The 17793-nt window shown below is 43.3% G+C and overlaps 2 protein-coding genes across 2 annotated transcripts; one reads left to right on the top strand and one right to left on the bottom strand.

Annotated features, from left to right (window-relative positions):
• Positions 1-9951: 9951 nt before the first annotated feature.
• On the top strand, positions 9952-10383 carry LOC123989220 (parathymosin-like). Its single transcript, XM_046289922.1, has one exon. It carries the CDS (start codon positions 9952-9954, stop codon positions 10381-10383), a length of 432 nt encoding a protein of 143 aa, XP_046145878.1.
• A 5406-nt stretch (positions 10384-15789) lies between these two features.
• On the bottom strand, positions 15790-17296 carry LOC123989219. The gene is made up of 2 exons (XM_046289921.1): positions 16977-17296; positions 15790-16344 (listed from the first exon to the last, which is right to left on the bottom strand). The coding sequence occupies exons 1-2, from the start codon at positions 17067-17069 to the stop codon at positions 15790-15792; spliced, it is 648 nt and encodes a 215-aa protein (XP_046145877.1). The 5' UTR covers positions 17070-17296.
• Positions 17297-17793: the final 497 nt, after the last annotated feature.

The following is a 17793-nucleotide window of genomic DNA, read 5'->3' as shown; positions in this document are numbered from 1 at the left end:
ATAACCCCGAAAGAAATTGAGAAACTACAAAATCTGTTAAAGGTTAACAAGGAGCTCTTTCAAGCAGAGGGGCCTCCGACGGCCGAGGCAATCCACAGAATAAACATAGAAAACCATGCTCCCATAGCAGTACCACCGTATCGCCTGCCACCCGCGAAAAGGGAGCTGCTGCAGAAGGAGCTGAAGAAAATGTTGGAATGTGATGTCATCGAGGAATGCGAGTCACCCTGGGCTGCACCTGTGGTCCTGGTGCCGAAGAAGAATGGCAGCATTCGGGTTTGCGTCGACTATCGACGCTTAAATGCAATCACGGTCAACGATTCGTACCCACTGCCAAGGATCGACGATTTACTGCATGCAGCCAAGAAAACCAACTACATGTCCACCCTGGATCTGCAGTCAGGATATTGGCAGATCGGAGTATGGCCTGAAGATCGAGATAAGACGGCATTTACCACCCCCTTTGGGATCTACCGGTTCAAACGCATGCCGTTTGGACTGAAGAATGCTCCAGCCACCTTTCAGCGGCTAATGGACCGTCTAAAATCGGGCCTGGGGTCCCGAAACGTACTAGTCTATCTGGACGACCTTTTGATCCTGTCATCAACATTCGACGAACACCTAGAAGACCTGGAGGCTGTATTCGCTAGACTCCGGAAATTCGGACTGCGAATGAATCGAGAGAAATGTCGATTCTGTTGTCAAAATATCAAGTATCTGGGTCACGTTCTCACACCTCAAGGAATTCAACCGGATCCCGACAAGACGAAAGCGATACAGAATATGAGAGCACCGGTAAACCTTAAACAATTAATATCTTTTCTGCAGACTTGTTCCTGGTATCGCCGGTTTGTACCAAACTTCGCCAGCGTCGCGGAACCACTCACCCGGCTGACACGAAAGAAAACCACCTGGGAATGGACCTCGCAGCAACAGCAAGCTTTCGAGAACCTAAAGAAGGCCCTCACCAGCACACCCATCCTGCAGACTGCGGACGAAACCAGACCCTATACCGTTCGAACTGATGCCAGCAACTACGCTATCGGAGCAGTTCTTCTCCAGGGGGAGAAGGAGACCGAGCACCCAGTGGGGTACGCCAGCAGACTACTGTCGCCAGCCAAGAAGAACTATTCCACTACGGAACGAGAGGCTCTCGCTGTGGTTTGGGCAGTGGACAAATTCCAAGGCTACATCGAGGGTGCGGACGTCACAATCGCATCGGACCATCAGCCCTTAAAATGGTTGATGACATTAAAATCACCAAGCGGACGGTTCGCACGTTGGGCATTACTACTGCAGCCCTATTGTCCCAAAATTCAATACATCCCTGGGCGATCCAATGTGGTTGCAGACATGCTCTCAAGACTTCCAACAGAACCATGGGACGAACAGGGAAGGACGGACATTGGCGGCGTTGCGGTGGATATGCCGAACCACGGCCCCGCTGTAACAAGGCAACAACAACTCGAGGACGACGACTTGAAGAAGATCATCGAGACGCTGGAAACCACGACGGATGACGACGAGATAAGAAGATGGACAGCACGAGGCTATTTCCTGGACGATGGGGTACTCTATCGATATGCCCCTAATGTGGACTCCGAAGAGGCTCAACTGGTCGTACCGACACACGAGAGGAAGGACATTCTCAAATCATACCACGATGACCCCACGGCTGGACATTATGGAGTACAACACACCCTCCACCGGATAATGAAACGGTACTTCTGGCCAGGGATGGCTCGAGAAATTGCGGAGTACGTCCGTTCCTGTATCGAATGTCAACGTTACAAGTCCAGCAACCTCAAGCCAGCCGGCTTGCTTCAAACACCTGTGATGCAGCGACGTTTTGAAGTATTGGCGGTAGACCTTTTTGGCCCTTTACCTACCACGAAGAAGAACAACCGCTGGATATTGATAATCGAGGACACCGCTTCCCGGTGGGTAGAAATATTCCCATTACAGCAGGCAACCGCAACGGCGTGTGCAGAGGTCCTAATAAATGATGTATCCAGCAATCTTTTACCCCTGTTTATCATCCAGAGGCGAATCCAGTGGAGAGGAAGAACCGAGACCTGAAGGCGCAGCTTGGGATCTATGTCCGGAACGACCACACAACCTGGGACGACCGACTTCCTGCCATCCGATTCGCCATGAATTCGGCGAAATGCGAGACGACGGGGTACACGGCTGCCTATCTGACGTTTGGACGAGAACTGTGGACACCAGATGACACCAACCGTGACCTGAGGGCAATCATCGAAGGAGAAAACTTTCTACCTGAGGTCACCCCGAAACTGCTCGCCTTGGCCGACACCCTGCGAGTGGCGCAACAAAAATTCAGGAAGAATGCCAGGACCGCAGGAAACGGTATGCAGATAAACGACGGCGTGAGGGACCAGAATACGAGATCGGCGACCTAGTCTGGGTTGCCACCCACACACTAAGCAGACGAGACCAGAACTACTCATCCAAGCTGGCCCCGAGACGAGATGGGCTATACGTCGTGAAACGGCGCATTGGTGCAAGCAGTTACGAGCTGACAACCAGGGAAGCCGAGCCTGTGGCAATTGGAGTCTACCACGTTTCAGCACTCAGCCCCTACACTGGAGAGCGAGGGCTGATACCAACACCAGTGGTGCCCATCCGAAGACGTGGGCGTCCCCGGAAAAGAAGGAGGGAAGAAGAAGCCGGCCCCAGCAGCAGAGAGGACTTCGCCGAGTAGAATCCTGGACTACTCATCGGGACGATTTCGTGTCCAGAGGGGGAGAATGTAACACCAGTAAAAAAGAAGCTTCGCGAAAGCGACGCAGTCTGGAAACGTCCAGACAATTTCGGAAAGTCGATGATAGAGCATCGCGGGAGGCAGGGACGCGAGGCGTGAGCAAAGCCGCGAGGCGCGAGCGGAGACGCGGAACGCGAGCGCGGAAGACGCCAAATTCATTCCTGACGACGAGATCGTTGATTTCGGCGACCGCGGATAGCAACGAGCGGATATAAATTAAGGGCTCGTGACTGCCTCCGTCTATTTCGCCTGCTGTTAACAGAGAGAAAGGACGAGATAAGACCATCGGCCGCTCTTGGTCAGCAGGTTAGGGACTCCGGCAGGAGAGTACGGCGACAATACTTGGACGCCTGCCGGAGAAGAAAGAAAGAGAGAAAGATCCCGGTAGGAGAGTTCGGCGACAATACCTGGACGCTAATTATCAATTAACAATGGCTACAAAATGAATTTAATTCACTGATATAAACGCAAGATAAATGTTTAGTTTTATCATTTCACAGTTCGTTAACACATCGCAGTTATGCAGTTAATGCATCAGTTAATTATTACGCAACGGACTGCATCAAATTTATAATCAAATTTATTATCTTATTATATTTATTATTATATTACTTATTATTATTATTATCTTAATATTATTATCTTATAATATATATTTTTATTTTGTATAATTATTTTATATTATATTTTTATTATTATTGTATTACTTTTATTATTGTTATTTATATATTATATTACTTATCATACGACTCCCATTCGGGACACGGTTGCGTTAAGAAGTGCTAAGTGTTCGCTCAGTAGAATTTTAGAATAAACAGGATAAAGAAGGAGTAGAGGAGCAGGAAGCTGCGCCAAAGCAGGCAAAAAGACAGGAAAGGACAAGAAAGATAAGTAATAAGAGAGAGGGAGAGAAGAAAGAGAAAAGAAAGCAGCGGAAAAGGTGCAATTGTAGGTTAGGAACGGAGAAGAGGTGACAGGATCGACAGAAAAGGCGGGAGAGAGGGACATCTAGATCGAGAAGAGAAGAAGAGAAAAACAGAAGAGCAGTCGGTAAGGAAGAGGCAGCGGCGAAGTATAGCAACAAGAGAGAGATGGGAGACGAGAAAGAGGGAAAGAAGGTGGGGGGAGGAAAGAGTGAGCAGGGAAAACAAGAGAAAGGCGGAAGGAGAGGGAGACCCTCAATCGTAGAAACTCTCACAAGAGAAAGATCACAGAGTATAGGAAGCATGGCGAACCTAGAAGAAATATGGAAAAGGAAGAGAGATGAAGAAAAGAAGGAAGAAGCAGAGAAGGGGCAAGGGGGAGGGGATAACAGTGAAACAGACAACTGGATGTTTAAAGAAAGCATGCTGATAGGGAGGTCACCTGAAAAGAAAAAGGAAAGAAAGGAAGAAGGGGGAGGGATGGGAGAAGTAAAAGAGCTAATAAGAGAAATGAACAAAAACCTAGGAGGAAAAATGGAGAGGATGGACACAAATATGAAGCTACTAGAGAAGGATATAAGAAGAGAGATGGAGCAACTAAGAGAGGAAATGAGAAGAAGAGAAGAGGAATGGATAGAGCAGAAAAGAGACCTGGAGGGGAAGATGGAAAAGATGATGAAGAAAATGGAGGAAATAGAGAGAAGAGAAGTGGAGGACTCGAGATGGAAAGAAATAGAAGAAAAAATGCTAAAGGCAGCGCAAGATGCAGCAGGAAGTAGAAGAGAGGAGTCAGGAGGGGGTAAAATAGAAGAGAAACTGAAGGAGATAGAAAGAAAACTGGAGAGGAAAGAGAAAGAAGAGAGAAGGAAAAACATAATAATCAGAGGAACAAAAACGAAAAGGGAGGAGATGAAAGAAAAAGCAGAACAGATCTTAAAGGTCACGGGGGTAGAGGACGCAATAGAGGAGGTAAAAGCGGTGGGGCCAGTAGAGAAGGGAAAGGAATTATACATGATGCAAGTAAAAGTAAAGACTGTCGAGCTTAAGAGGAAAATAATGGAGAACAAAAGGGCGCTAAAGGGAAGAGAAGAGAGAATAGAAGATGACCTAACTTGGGAGGAAAGGAGAACACAGTGGTCATTAAGAAGAATCGCAAGAGGAGAAAGAGAGAAAGGAAAAAACGTATGGGTAGACTTCAAGAAAATAAGAATAGAAGGGAAATGGTGGAAATGGGACGACGACAAAGGAGTACTAATGGACGGGGAGGGGAAAGAATGGAAACTCACCCATGAAGGGGAGCAGAAGAAGGGGGAAGAGGGGAAAGGGACATAGGGAGTAATGAGAGAGAGGAGGACGTCAAGCCACAGAAGGAAAAAAGAGAAGGAAAGAGAAGAAGAAAAGTGGAAGGACCGGACGAAGAAGCATGCGAGGAGTCCGAAAGAGAGCATGAAAGAAACAGAACAGAAAGAGAAAAGAAACAGGAGAAGAAAAAAGGGACAAGAGGAAAAGAAAGAAAAGAGGATGGAAGCTGGACAGTAGGATTCTGGAACTGCGCAGGAGTATTAAATAAAGATATAGAATTTTGGGAGACAATAAAAGAGTGGGACGTGGTAGTGCTTATAGAAACTTGGCTGGAAGAGAAAGGTTGGGACAAGATAAGGGACAGGATGCCAAAAGGATACAGGTGGGAAGCGCAACTAGCGAAAAGGAAAAACAAAAAAGGAAGAGCAATAGGGGGGATGATAATGAGAGTAAAGGAGGAAATATTGGGCAAGGGAGGGAGGATTATAATGGAGGAAGGGAAAGAGGGCATAATAACGGCAGAATGCAAAGGGGAGAAACTAAACTGGAGGATAGTAGGAGTGTACGTAAACGGAGACATGGTGTTGCGTATGCTTTCGCGGTAGAGGAAGCCGTTGTGTTACGCGAATCCACGACCGGAAGATGCGTCGCGTCCTTACAACCTTTTACAATTGTAAGGAGAATAAATTGTTTAGACACTGATTTATAGATATGTTTAATACTTATAGGTTGTACAAATGTCTTTGGTGTTTATGTATTTAAGAGAACTAATACCTCGGAGGTATATCAAAGCTGAACTATGAAGCTAAGTCGGAGTGTGTGATAGAACGTGTAAGTTGACTTTTAGAATATTGACGATGTGAACAGATCTGATGATCAACGAGAAGTGACTTCGAGTCTCGGTGTCTCGTTCCAAGTTTTGTATTCTCCCTCTCCTGGGTCTTACGAACGGTCAGCAAGGAGCCGAAAACCCAGCAGCTGCGGTGCACGTGGGAGTCTTAAGGTGCGTGTTTGCACAGAACCAGTGATATCTCCCAGGCAAGAGCGACTGTGGGCCCAGATGGTCTTGGTGACCGATGGTACCTGGGACAGAGCACAGAAGACGGTTCGAACCCTGTCGGGGGTTGGTAGAGCTCACAAGACACATGTACGGCAGGGGGTCCGCTTAAGACCCGGAGAGAAAGTTAGAATTTAAGTAACGTGAAAGGCAAGACCTCGTAAAAGATTGTAAACTGCTCGTCTTGAGCATTTGTGGACAATGCGAGGGCCGAATAAACGTTCTGATTTTACTGGCCTTGTACTGTAGAAGGTCTGTTTAATGTTGGACCTTTTGCAGCTTCATCGTGATTGATTTGTTACGTGACAAATACTACTCCGACCAGCTTAGAAAAGGTTTCTAGCAATTAGACAATGTGCTATTGAACATGACTGACCGTGCTTCTAAGTTGATGTAGTAAATTCATCGGTTCATGAATTTACCATTGTTACCATTTTTACCAGGTACATAGAAGGCAAAACGGACGATGTCTTAAAAGTATAAGACTGCTATTATGGATCCGCGAGCGGTATGCTATGCCGCGTAACACATGGAAACAAAGATAAAGGAACTCAGACCATGGTTAGAAGAAACAGGGGAAGGGAGAAGGACGATAATAGGAGGCGATTTTAATGCGAGAACGGGAGAAGAGGGGGGAAGCAAGACAGAGGAGGAGGACGAAGAAAGAGATGAAAAAAGAAAATCCAAAGATAAGAAGTGCAATACAGAAGGAAATAGATTACTAGAGGCGCTGAGGGAGACAGGTTGGACTATACTGAATGGAACGATAGAAGGGGACAAGGATGGCGAATTTACATACACAGGGGCTAGAGGAGAAACAGTGATAGACTACGTTATAGTAGAGGAAGAAGGAAGAGAAGAAATTAAAAAGATGGAAGTTGGGGACAGGATAGATTCAGACCACCACCCCTTAATAGTGGAAGTGAGGGAGGGGGGAGTTCAATGCATAGCGGAAGAAAGGAGAAGGAAGACAGCGCCAAGAGGGGACTGGTCGGAACAGGGAAGGAGTGAATTCAGAAAAGGAATATGCTGGAGGAGAGCGAAGAACAAAGAGTTGAACGACGATATGGAGATAACTCTAGAAGAGTTCAGGAAAGGCCTAGAGAGAGGAAGTATGAAAGGGCGCAAGACCAAGAGAAATGGATGGTGGGACGAGGAGTGCAAAGGGAGAAAAAAGGAGGTTAGGAAAGTGCTAAGAGACTGGAGAAAAGGGAGAAAAGAGGTAGAGAGCTACAAGAAGGCAAAGAATGAATACAATAGGCTATGCGAAGAGAAAAAGAAAGAAGAAAATGAAAGGTTTGTAAAAGAGATAGAGGGGGTGAAAACAGACAAAGATGTATGGAGTATAGTCAACAGGGAGAGAAAAAGGAGAGGGCAGCCCCAGACGAGCATATCGAAAACACATTTTATGAACTTACTGGGAGGGACGGAAGAAAAAGTAGTGATGTGGGGAGCCAGAATAGCAGAAGAGGACGGAGAAAAGGAAATAAGTAAGGAGGAGATAAGAAAGGCAGTGGCGAAATTGAAGGATGGGAAAGCGGCGGGGGGGATGGGATTCCAAACGAGGTATGGAAATATGGGGGTGAGGAAGTATCAGAATGGGCATGGGAGGTATGCAACAGGGTCTGGAGAGGAGAGGGCTGGCCGGAGGGCTGGAAGGAGGGGATAATCGCGCCAATCAAAAAAAAGGGAAATGGAAGCCAGGCGGGAGATTACAGGGGGGTGACACTGATGCCGACACTGTATAAGATATACACAGCGGTATTGACGGAGAGACTGAGGCAAGAGGCAGAAAGCAAGAAAATGATACCGGATAACCAGACGGGATTTAGGAAAGGAATGGGCACGATGGACAATATATATGTACTGAATTTCCTGGTAAATAGGCAAATAAAGAAAGAGAAAGGAAAGGTGATGGCGTGCTTTATCGACTTGAAAGCCGCATTCGACTCGGTAGACAGAGGTGTGCTGATGGAAGCATTAAGAGAAAGAGGTGTAAGAAAAGGACTCAGGGAAGGAATTAAGGAAGTGCTGAGAGAAACCAAAAGTAGTGTAAGAACAAATGAAGGAGCAACAGAGCCATTTTGGACAGCGAGAGGCTTAAGACAGGGATGTCCAATGAGCCCGCTATTATACAATTTACTAACGGCTGACCTGGAAGAGACGATGCGGAAGAGAGGGACGGGAGGGATCAGAGCAGGGGAAAGGAAAATATACACGCTAGCATATGCGGACGATGTGGTTCTCCTGGCAGAGAAAGAAGAAGATTTGGCAGCAATAATAAGAAAACTGGAAAGGTATTTAGACAAAAAGAAACTAGAGTTGAATAGAGAAAAATCAAAAGTAATGAGATTTAGGAAAGGGGGTGGACGATGGAAGAAGAGGGACTGGGTATGGAACGGAAAGAAAATGGAAGAGGTAAGAAGTTTCAAATACCTCGGGTACGTGTTCAGAAGAGATGGAGGAGGTGAGTTGCATATCAAAGATAGGATGAGCAGAGCGAGTGCAGCGATGAGACAAGTATGGGGAATTGGAAAAAGAAGATTTGGAAAGGACTGGAAGAGGAGACTATGGTTATGGGACAGACTGATATGGCCGATAATGGCGTATGGGGCCGAAATCTGGGGGTGGAAGGAAAGGAGAGAACTAGAAGGGATCCAAGAGAGATTCCTGAGGTGGACATTAGGGATGGACTGGTGCACACCGGGGTATATGGTAAGAGAAGAGCTGCAAAGGCCAAAATTGAGAATCAAAGCAGGAAGGCTGGCATGGGGATTCGAGAGGAAAATGTGGGAGAGTAGAGGAGGAGAACTAGCAAGGATCTGCTGGGAGGAGATAGTCAAAGATGAACAAAAAGAGAGGACAAAAAGCAAATGGGAGGAAGAAAGGAAAAAATACTTTGAGGAGAGGGGAATAAATCTAACATCACTGGAAATGAAAAGGAGGGAAGGAGAAATGGGCTTTGAGTGGATTGAAGAAGTAGAGGTGCAACAGCAAGAAAGAGAGAGATGGGACAAGATAAGGGAATCAAGATATAATAAATGGTATAAGGAGATCAAGAATGCTGGAATCCCTAAGTACCTGGAAAAAGGATGGAAAGAAGAAAGATGGAAAAGAGTAGCTAGATTTAGGATGGGGAATGAAATAAACGAAGCGAAATATTGGGAAAAAGAAGAAAAAAGGAGGTGCAGAAAATGCCTGTGGGAGCAGGAATCGTGGGAGCACGTATGGGAAGGGTGTGGGGCAAACAAAGAAAGACAAGAAGGATGGCAAGAAAAAGTTAAAGTGCTGCTGGGAGAGGAAGGAGAAGGAGAACAATGGATGAAGGAAGTGGAAAAAGAAAGGTCAATGGATAAAGGCGATACGACGAACAAAAGTGCTAGGATGGAAGAAAAGAAAGAACGCGACATTACCGACAGAAAGGGCTAGCAATAGTAACAAGGAAAGAAAAATTTACAGTTGGCAGCAGAGCGAACAAACGGAAACAGGTGGCTACACTGACGAGACGCGTGGTGCGAGAGTAGGGAAGCACGCAACAAGTGGAAAGTAGAAGGAAAGGTAAAAGTGAACGATAACACCTAGGAAAACAAAAGAACGGAAAAGAAACAAGGTAGAGGCAAAGAGCGGCGGATCCTAAAAGAAAAGAAAAGAAAGGCAAAGAAGAATAGGAAAGGTAAGAACTGCACAAGAGAAGAAAGAAGGAAAAAACGAAAAGCACGTGTAAGGCAGTGCGCAGTGGCACAACCGGTCAGTCCAGAAATAATAATAAACCGGATTTATCCCGGTTAGGATAAGAATTAGACAAATAAATTAACATAGGCACTCAGAGAAATACGTTCTTATTTACAGCAGGGTGCAAAGGGTAGGGGAAAGGCAGACAGAAGATGGAAAGCACGTGGAAGGTCGAAGTATTAACAGAGCTGAGAAAAATAGGCGAGAGCGTGGACGAGATAAGGAAGGAATTAGAAAGGAGAAGGACACGTGAAGAGCGGAACGGACAAAGTTCAGAGGAGGCAAAAGACGCAGACATAGGAAAAGGAGAAGACGACACAGAGGAGGAAGCGGTAGAAAGAGAGAAGAAAGGAGGAAAGAACAAAAGCGGGGATAAGAGTGGAGTACCGAAGAGAGACAAGAAAGAGCAGGGGGGAAGAGAGGAAGAAGATGACAACGAAGAGAAGACAAAGAGGAAAAAAAGGAAAAATGCTGTATCGCCTGAGGAAAAAGGAGAAAAGAAGCTAAAGGAAAGAATAAACGAAGGAAGAGAATTATCGGAGGATGAAGGTGAGGAAAACACAGAGAGAGACAGCGGGGAGTGAGGAGGGAGAGCTCAGAGAACCAGAAAAAGAACTGGAAAAATCAGAAGAAGAAGAGGAAGGCGAAGGGAAAGAAAGCTGGGAAAAGAGAATAGAGAACGAGAGGAGGGAGAGGAGAAAAAGAAGCATCATATGGAAGGGGGTAGGAGGAAACGACACTGAGGAAAGAAGTAGGAGAATCACCATTATGATACAGATAGAACTTGGAAAAAAGGTACCAATGAAGAAAATAACTGAATTGACGGGAGAAGGAGGGAGAAAACTAATACTAACGGAGTTAGAAGAGGAAGAAGACAGAAACGGAATTCTAGGAAAGAAGAACGAAATATGGGAGAGATGGAGGGCCACGGTAGAAGAGGACCTGTCATGCGAGGAAAGGAAGATGAAGTGGAGAATAAAAGAAAAAGCGAGGGAGGAAAGAACCAAGGGAAAGAAAGTAGACTACAACAACAGGAGGTTATGGATAGAGGGAACTGAATGGAGATGGATAGAAAAAGAAGGGAAATGGAAGAGTACGTAAAATGTATAAAAAGAGAAGAAAAGGAAGAAAGGGGGGGAGAAGACTCCACAGAAATGCCCCTGCAAGGAGGGAAGCCCTCGGTGACTCAGATTCGCACTTTAGTTGCAATATTCTCGGTTTGGTTTATTCTATCGGCTATCTTCTGTCTTTGTACTGGCAGTCTATCTGTACTTATAGCGGCATGCCTACCTCACCGCCGACAATCGTGATTTACTCTTAATTTAGTTTAAACAATTTAATTTAATTTTCAGTCCATTTATTGGTTATGTTTGTTTTGAGTTAAATGGACCGGAGGACAAGTCTGATTTAGTTTGCTAATTTTTATTTTATTTTTATTTTATTTTTAGTTTTTACTCTACTCCTATTAGAGCTTAGACCGTGGGCAGAGAAAGGCACGCAAAAATAAGGACAGACAGAGACATAAGGGATGTTATTTTGTTTGCGTTTAAAATCAGAACATTTGTTACTTTTGTATTTTTATTTTATTTTATTATTGTTGTTTTTATTTTTATTTCTATTTTGTAGGAGAGAGAAAGGCGTTTCGTCTCGGGATCGTCTGTCAGACTCGTCAGTGGGGCTGACAACAGACGATCCCTGCCCCAGACACCTATCGTACCGCTATTCGGAACTTCTATATATCCGAACGGCATGCCGGGAGAGCACTTGCGAGAGAACACCCGCGATCTCGTCGCCACCTAGTGCTCCCCGGCCCGAACTCAAGGCGTCCGGGGAGACGAAACTCTCTCCCCTCCACTAAACGCCTACAGCTCGGCCATACCTGACAACTGTGACCGTCCTCGGTCACGCACACAAATAAACACGAGGAACGAGTCACCAAATTCATCTAAATCTCAAATCAATAACAAATCACAAATATGTCAGAACAACAATGAGCGTCAACACGCAGGGACCTATCCCACTTCTGAATTTGTAGGAGAGAGAAAGGCGTTTCGTCTCGGGATCGTCTGTCAGACTCGTCAGTGGGGCTGACAACAGACGATCCCTGCCCCAGACACCTATCGTACCGCTATTCGGAACTTCTATATATCCGAACGGCATGCCGGGAGAGCACTTGCGAGAGAACACCCGCGATCTCGTCGCCACCTAGTGCTCCCTGGCCCGAACTCAAGGCGTCCGGGGAGACGAAACTCTCTCCCCTCCACTAAACGCCTACAATTTCGAGCTGATTATAGTTACGCCGCTATATTTTTGAGACAATTGTATATTTAGTTCTATTTTTGTTTTGGTTATTTTATGTTCATGCCACCAACCTAGTTATAAAACTATATATAGTACAAAGGAATAGACGCCGTATTTTAGTTTTCAGTCTTAGAATTAGTAGCAGGGATGGCCAGAATAACGCTAAGGAATGAAGGAGAGGATGTGAGAAAACTAGAGGATTAGGGGGCAAAAGACGGAGAAGTTACGATAAGGAAGGGCGAAGACAGTAGTTTGTACAAAAGAGGAAACAGAGTAAGGAGGAAATGTAGGTTGGGACCGCTTCCGTAAAGCGCCCCGCAAACCCGACAGGGAGGCGGACAAATAAATAATAATAATATTACTTATCATACTTGTATCATATTATATTATATTACGAATGTTTCGATTAAATTCATTTTTATTTTCAGTTAAACGCAGTAGTTATTTTGTCTTTTTAAATATGCTCTCTTAGAATTCACCCTTCCTATATGCTGGCATTGCGATTGAAATTCAAGAATTGTCCTATACAGTATTGCCTCGTAATAAGCAAGTGGTCTCGACTTCGAAATAAGCAAGTCGCTATCCCCTCTTCTTTGTTTGAAGTCGCCCGCAAAGTGAGAGGTACGAGAAATGAGTGAGAGGTCCATGAAAGCGCGAAGCCGATGTTTAGGGTAATAAATTTCACGCTCGACTGAGCAGTGACATCGGTTAGTAGAAGAAGGATGGAATATATGTATATAATGCTTTCTATCCTTGTTCAAAAAATAACATCGCTGCTCGGCCGATCACTATATGATTTGCCGCTACCTCGGATTTCTCACTCGTTTCTCGCGTTCTCTATCGTCCCGTTTCGAGAACAAAGTCAAGCCGAATAGCTACCTCCCTCGAAATAAGCAACGGTTCGGTCCCGAGCCACTTGCTTATTTCGTGGCAATACTGTACCATGAAATTCGAGCGATACGCGAGACTGACGCGCCAAGATCACTGGAAAGGGGTACCGGGCAACTCAACGTTTAATGTATTAACGTATATGGAAACTTTGACGGCTTTTTTCTAGGAGAAGGGTTGATTTCCGGCACATGGTTCCTTTCAGACTTTTTATCCCTTCGATGAGCACTATCCGATAAGCCAATAAAAAAGTTTGGCCGTGAAATTGGGGGTCAAGGTCAATTTTGGGGTCGCTTTCTTTGACAGATCTCCACCGATCCAGAGGTGTAGAATCACCCCATATAGGTCGTGACATTTAATTTTTTTACACCCTGTACAATTAAGGTAAAATACATATTGCTTTCAATATCCATCATAAACAAATAACCACGCGACTCTCCAATTAACAAAATATTGGGGGCTATCCGTAATTAGAACAATACATAATCAGAAAATCGGTAGTGCACCACTTATTTCATGATAATATATTTTAAAAATATTTTTCATGCGTTATTAAATGATTAGTGTGAATTCTTTAGTAATTAATAATTAAAAAAAAAATGATTTTGTGAAAAAAAGAAAATTGGACATTCATGGGGCGCGAACCTGCGACAAAAAACTCTCCAGCGGTTCCGCGGTCGGACACCTTAACAATTCAGCCACCGACAACGTTGAAAAACTGTTGAATATTTTAGGAGATAAGGTGCGTAATTTTCAATTATTTACAATAACTTCACTCTCTCCATTCAGATCTTGCTCCATCCAATACAAAAATGTTAGAAACCACATGATGCACTAAGTGTGTAAAGGAAATGAAAAGGAAAGGAAAATTGAAAGTATTTCTCATGTTATCGCACGAAATATGTCGAAAATATCGGTTTTTGATTTTTTTAAACACAGCGCACCACACTTAAAAATCTGAAAAAAATTGAGGACAGCAGTCATACTAATATCTAACTACTGTGAAAGTAAAAATCTAGTGTTTTGAAAGCTTCTACCCGAAATCTCAATTTTTCGACTTTTTTTTGCGTTTTTGATTTTTCACGCCAAGGATTTGCAACCGAAAAATCTGAAAAAATTCACAATCATAAAGAAACATAACTAAAATATGCTAGAATTTTTTCAGATTTTATGAATGCCAATAAATAGGGAAAATATGGCAAAAACCAATTTTTCTTTCTCACCTTGTAACTACCCTCCCAGTTGAGATACAGGGTTGAAACTTGGTGTACAATGGTTTTTTATTATAAGCTATAAAATGGTGCATTGCTGAAAAAAATCTGCTCAAGGGCACTTTTGACCATCTTATCCTGCTATACCCTTTGTCAGAACTTCTTGATGATCTTAAAAAATTGGATATTAACTATTATGAGAAACTTCGTGGAATGTTCATTGAACAAGTTTATCCGATTCCAGAAAAAGTTAAAGTAGGAAATATGTATTTACATTTACATCTACGATTGTACATGGTATTGCCACTTAAGGGGGTAGACACGGGTAATGCAGCGATGTGACATCACCGGCAAAAATGGACCTAAAAAAGGGTACCGGATTTTTCGTTTTTCGTCCTTATATGAGAATATTTGAGGCTGGGTAAGGGCTCATTCGAAAGAGGAAGGTTCAATGCAGCGTGCTCTGCGGCACCGGCAGTTTGCCGCTAACTTCGTGCTTACAAATTCAGCCATATTGGCAATGCGTTCGTCCTTGAACACCGGAATTGACACAGAAGTTATAAATTCAAAATGTTAAGTTATAATACAATACGATATAAACTTAAATATAAAGGAAACTTAGAGTATAAACTTGGAATATAATATGAATGTATGGGAAAGGATTTGTGTCGAGAAACTTTTACTTGGTTTCACTTTTTTTTTGCTGGAGTCCAGCCACATTTAATGTCACAGTTACAAATTTACACAGCCGAATTACGCTCACAGACAAACACGAACACACAATTACGACGGGACGCGACGAGAGACAAGAAAACGGGTTACACGCAACGAAAACGACTAATTTTAGTTCGGTGCACTTTGTGCTCGGAAAAACTCTTAGGGTTTGGAATTGCGTCTATCGTCGTCTCGGTTCGGATGATTAGTAATCGCAAGAGCGAGCGATCCTCGAAGCCGTGGGAGCGGTAACCGGCGCCGTGACGTCACGAGCCAATTAGCGCTTGACATTTGGTAGGTGCGTCAACAAGACCCAATAATCGGCTCTCGTTAATCCAATTTGGATTAACGGGCCCGGTGCCTCGCGATCCTTCCAGAACGCGAAGAAAAGGAGTTTCCGATTCTCGCACGTTCTGAAAGGAGAGCGAGAGACGGAGAATCATAACAACCGTTGGCTTCGAGGATCGCTCGCTCTCGCGCGCTCTCGTTTGCTCCAATACTGAACAATGAACTTAGAATATAAACTTTGAATATAAAGTTAAATGCGCGCATAATGTGTTTAAACGTAAAAAGAAGTGGATATAGAAAAGAACTAAAAGGTAATTTGGCTTAACGCTTGACACTTAATGCTTAATGTAAATGACACATATATAAAAATATAGACAACAGAAATAAATAACATTTTTTTTTCTTTCTACTTTTCCTCTCTTTCTTACATATCCCCTACTCTTATCGATGGTTTAATTTTGTCTGCGGAAAGGATTGTATTCACCGGTTTCTGCGCTACGTTGAAACCAGGCACGTCGGTGACTACAAAACGGTTTTCCTTTAGTACCTTTTTGATTTGATAGGGACCCTTATATTTAGAGAATAATTTTAGATTTTTACTCGGTTGTCATTTATATTTTCCGTTAAAGGGTACATAGTAGACATTATTTCAAAAAATGCATCCAACCGTTCGTTGAAATCGTATGTTTTTCTAAATATAAATTCTGCTAAATAATGGTGAAAATGGTATTTTCTACGACCATATTGTGGAATACCTCCGTGAATATCTCTCCATAAGCGTTCTCTGTTTTGGGTATGGATACCCGTATTTGGATCAACAAAATTTTCAGAATGGTTGACTACGCTATGTTGATATATTTTTTTGTCGATTTTCTTATAAGCTTTCCAACAATCGCTGTAGATTATTGACCCAGGAGCAATGTATTTTTCGATTAAGGGTAGTAGCACTTCTGCACTACGAGATACAACTGGCACGACAAACATATTTTTCGTGCCCCGTTGTATACCACCAAAGAGCCATTGTCCTGTGATCAATCGTCCACGTTGGTATTTTCGACGTCCGAATTTAGCTTCATCAATTTCGACGATGATTCCATTTCCACCAATTGGATTTTGTTTGCGCATCAACCATTTATTCATGGGCTAAAATGCCACATTGTTGTATTCAAATATTATACAGGGTGTCCCAGAACTGGGGTAGAAGCCGAAGAGGGATGACTGGTAAGGTCATTCTGAACAACCTTTTCCTTTGCCAAAATGTTGGTAAAAGCTTCGTTTTCGAGTTATTAGCGAAAAACACTGGCCAATCAGAGCACGCCGTTAGTGCGGGCCGAATCACGAGAGTGTTGGGTATGCTCCGCGCGGTCGTGATCAAGTGCATCGGCACTACGTCGGTATAATAGGATTCGTTGGGCAAAAGTTGTATCGAATAATGAATTTAAAAAAGAAAGGAATAATAGTATTGAATTATTGATTGCTCATGAACAACGAATCCTATTACACCGACGTGGTGCGGATGCACTTGATCACGACCACGGTTTGAACGCAGAGCATACCCAACACTCTCGTGGTTCGGCCCGCGCTAAGGGCGCGCTCTGATTGGCCAGTGTTTTTCGTTAATAACTCGAAAACGAAGCCTTAAACAATATTTTGACAAAGGAAAAAGTTGTTTAGAATGATCTCAGCAATCATCCCTCTTCGGCTCCTATCCCAGTTCTGGGACACCCTGTATATGTACATTTACGAATAAATTCATTAGGAAATAAATTAATTACCTCTTGGCAAAAGTTCACCCAATCAACTGCTGTGCATGATGAAATATTCAGCTCCTTTTCCAGAAAGTTTTGTCGAGGGCAATTCATTATCATGACATAGCATATTAATCGACAACTTACGGTAATATTTATAACGCTTTGCGCAAACCATTATGCGTTTTAATACTCAAAATAACTGCTATATTTTCGAAACTTTATTGGTTAATAACTTTTTAATAAAAAACGGGCGACGGCTAAAACCTTCTGAAGGTCACTCAGGAGGGTGACCTTGACAACATATGTCAAGGTCAAGGACATCGGAGGGTGGTCCGTATCTCTAAATAATTACCATTATTATTAGTTAAAACAGTGATACTTGTAGAAACAAACAAAACATAAATGAGAAAAATGTCTTGCACATCTCATAAATGCAGCTTTATCGCATGCACATTTGCGTTTCTGTGGGAAAGCAGACCTGATTAATATTATTTGTTTTCAAACACAGTCAACTAAGTGTGCTTTGATTTAATTATTTACTATATTACATTTGCATACAATTTTTATTTTTGTTTGTCATAAATGCTATCATTGCATATGCAATTGAATTCCAATTAATTGGAGTAAATAAACCAAAAAAAAAAAATAACACAGCAGGCAGGGGATTGAATTCGAGCCGTCTGCGTATGCGTCAGATACATTCATTCAAAAACGTGTATTTACATAACAATAAATGTTACATAAATATAGATACTATACTATACTTTGTACCTTATTACATCCAGTCTTTCGTAGTCCCTATTCCTAAAGATTAACCTACTTATTATACGTATTTACATGT

The sequence above is a fragment of the Osmia bicornis genome, unplaced genomic scaffold, assembly GCF_907164935.1.
Source record: "Osmia bicornis bicornis unplaced genomic scaffold, iOsmBic2.1, whole genome shotgun sequence".
Taxonomy (NCBI): domain Eukaryota; kingdom Metazoa; phylum Arthropoda; class Insecta; order Hymenoptera; family Megachilidae; genus Osmia; species Osmia bicornis.
This window is presented reverse-complemented; position numbering and strand designations above follow the sequence as displayed.

Bases quoted from the DNA above. Each gene is read 5' to 3' on its own strand.
- LOC123989219 (XM_046289921.1), bottom strand. From the start codon at position 17,069: ATGATAATGAATTGCCCTCGACAAAACTTTCTGGAAAAGGAGCTGAAT. The intron at 16,345-16,976 runs GTAATTAATTTA...GTGGCATTTTAG, and splicing joins GGGTGAACTTTTGCCAAGAG to CCCATGAATAAATGGTTGAT.
- LOC123989220 (XM_046289922.1), top strand. From the start codon at position 9,952: ATGGAAAGCACGTGGAAGGTCGAAGTATTAACAGAGCTGAGAAAAATA.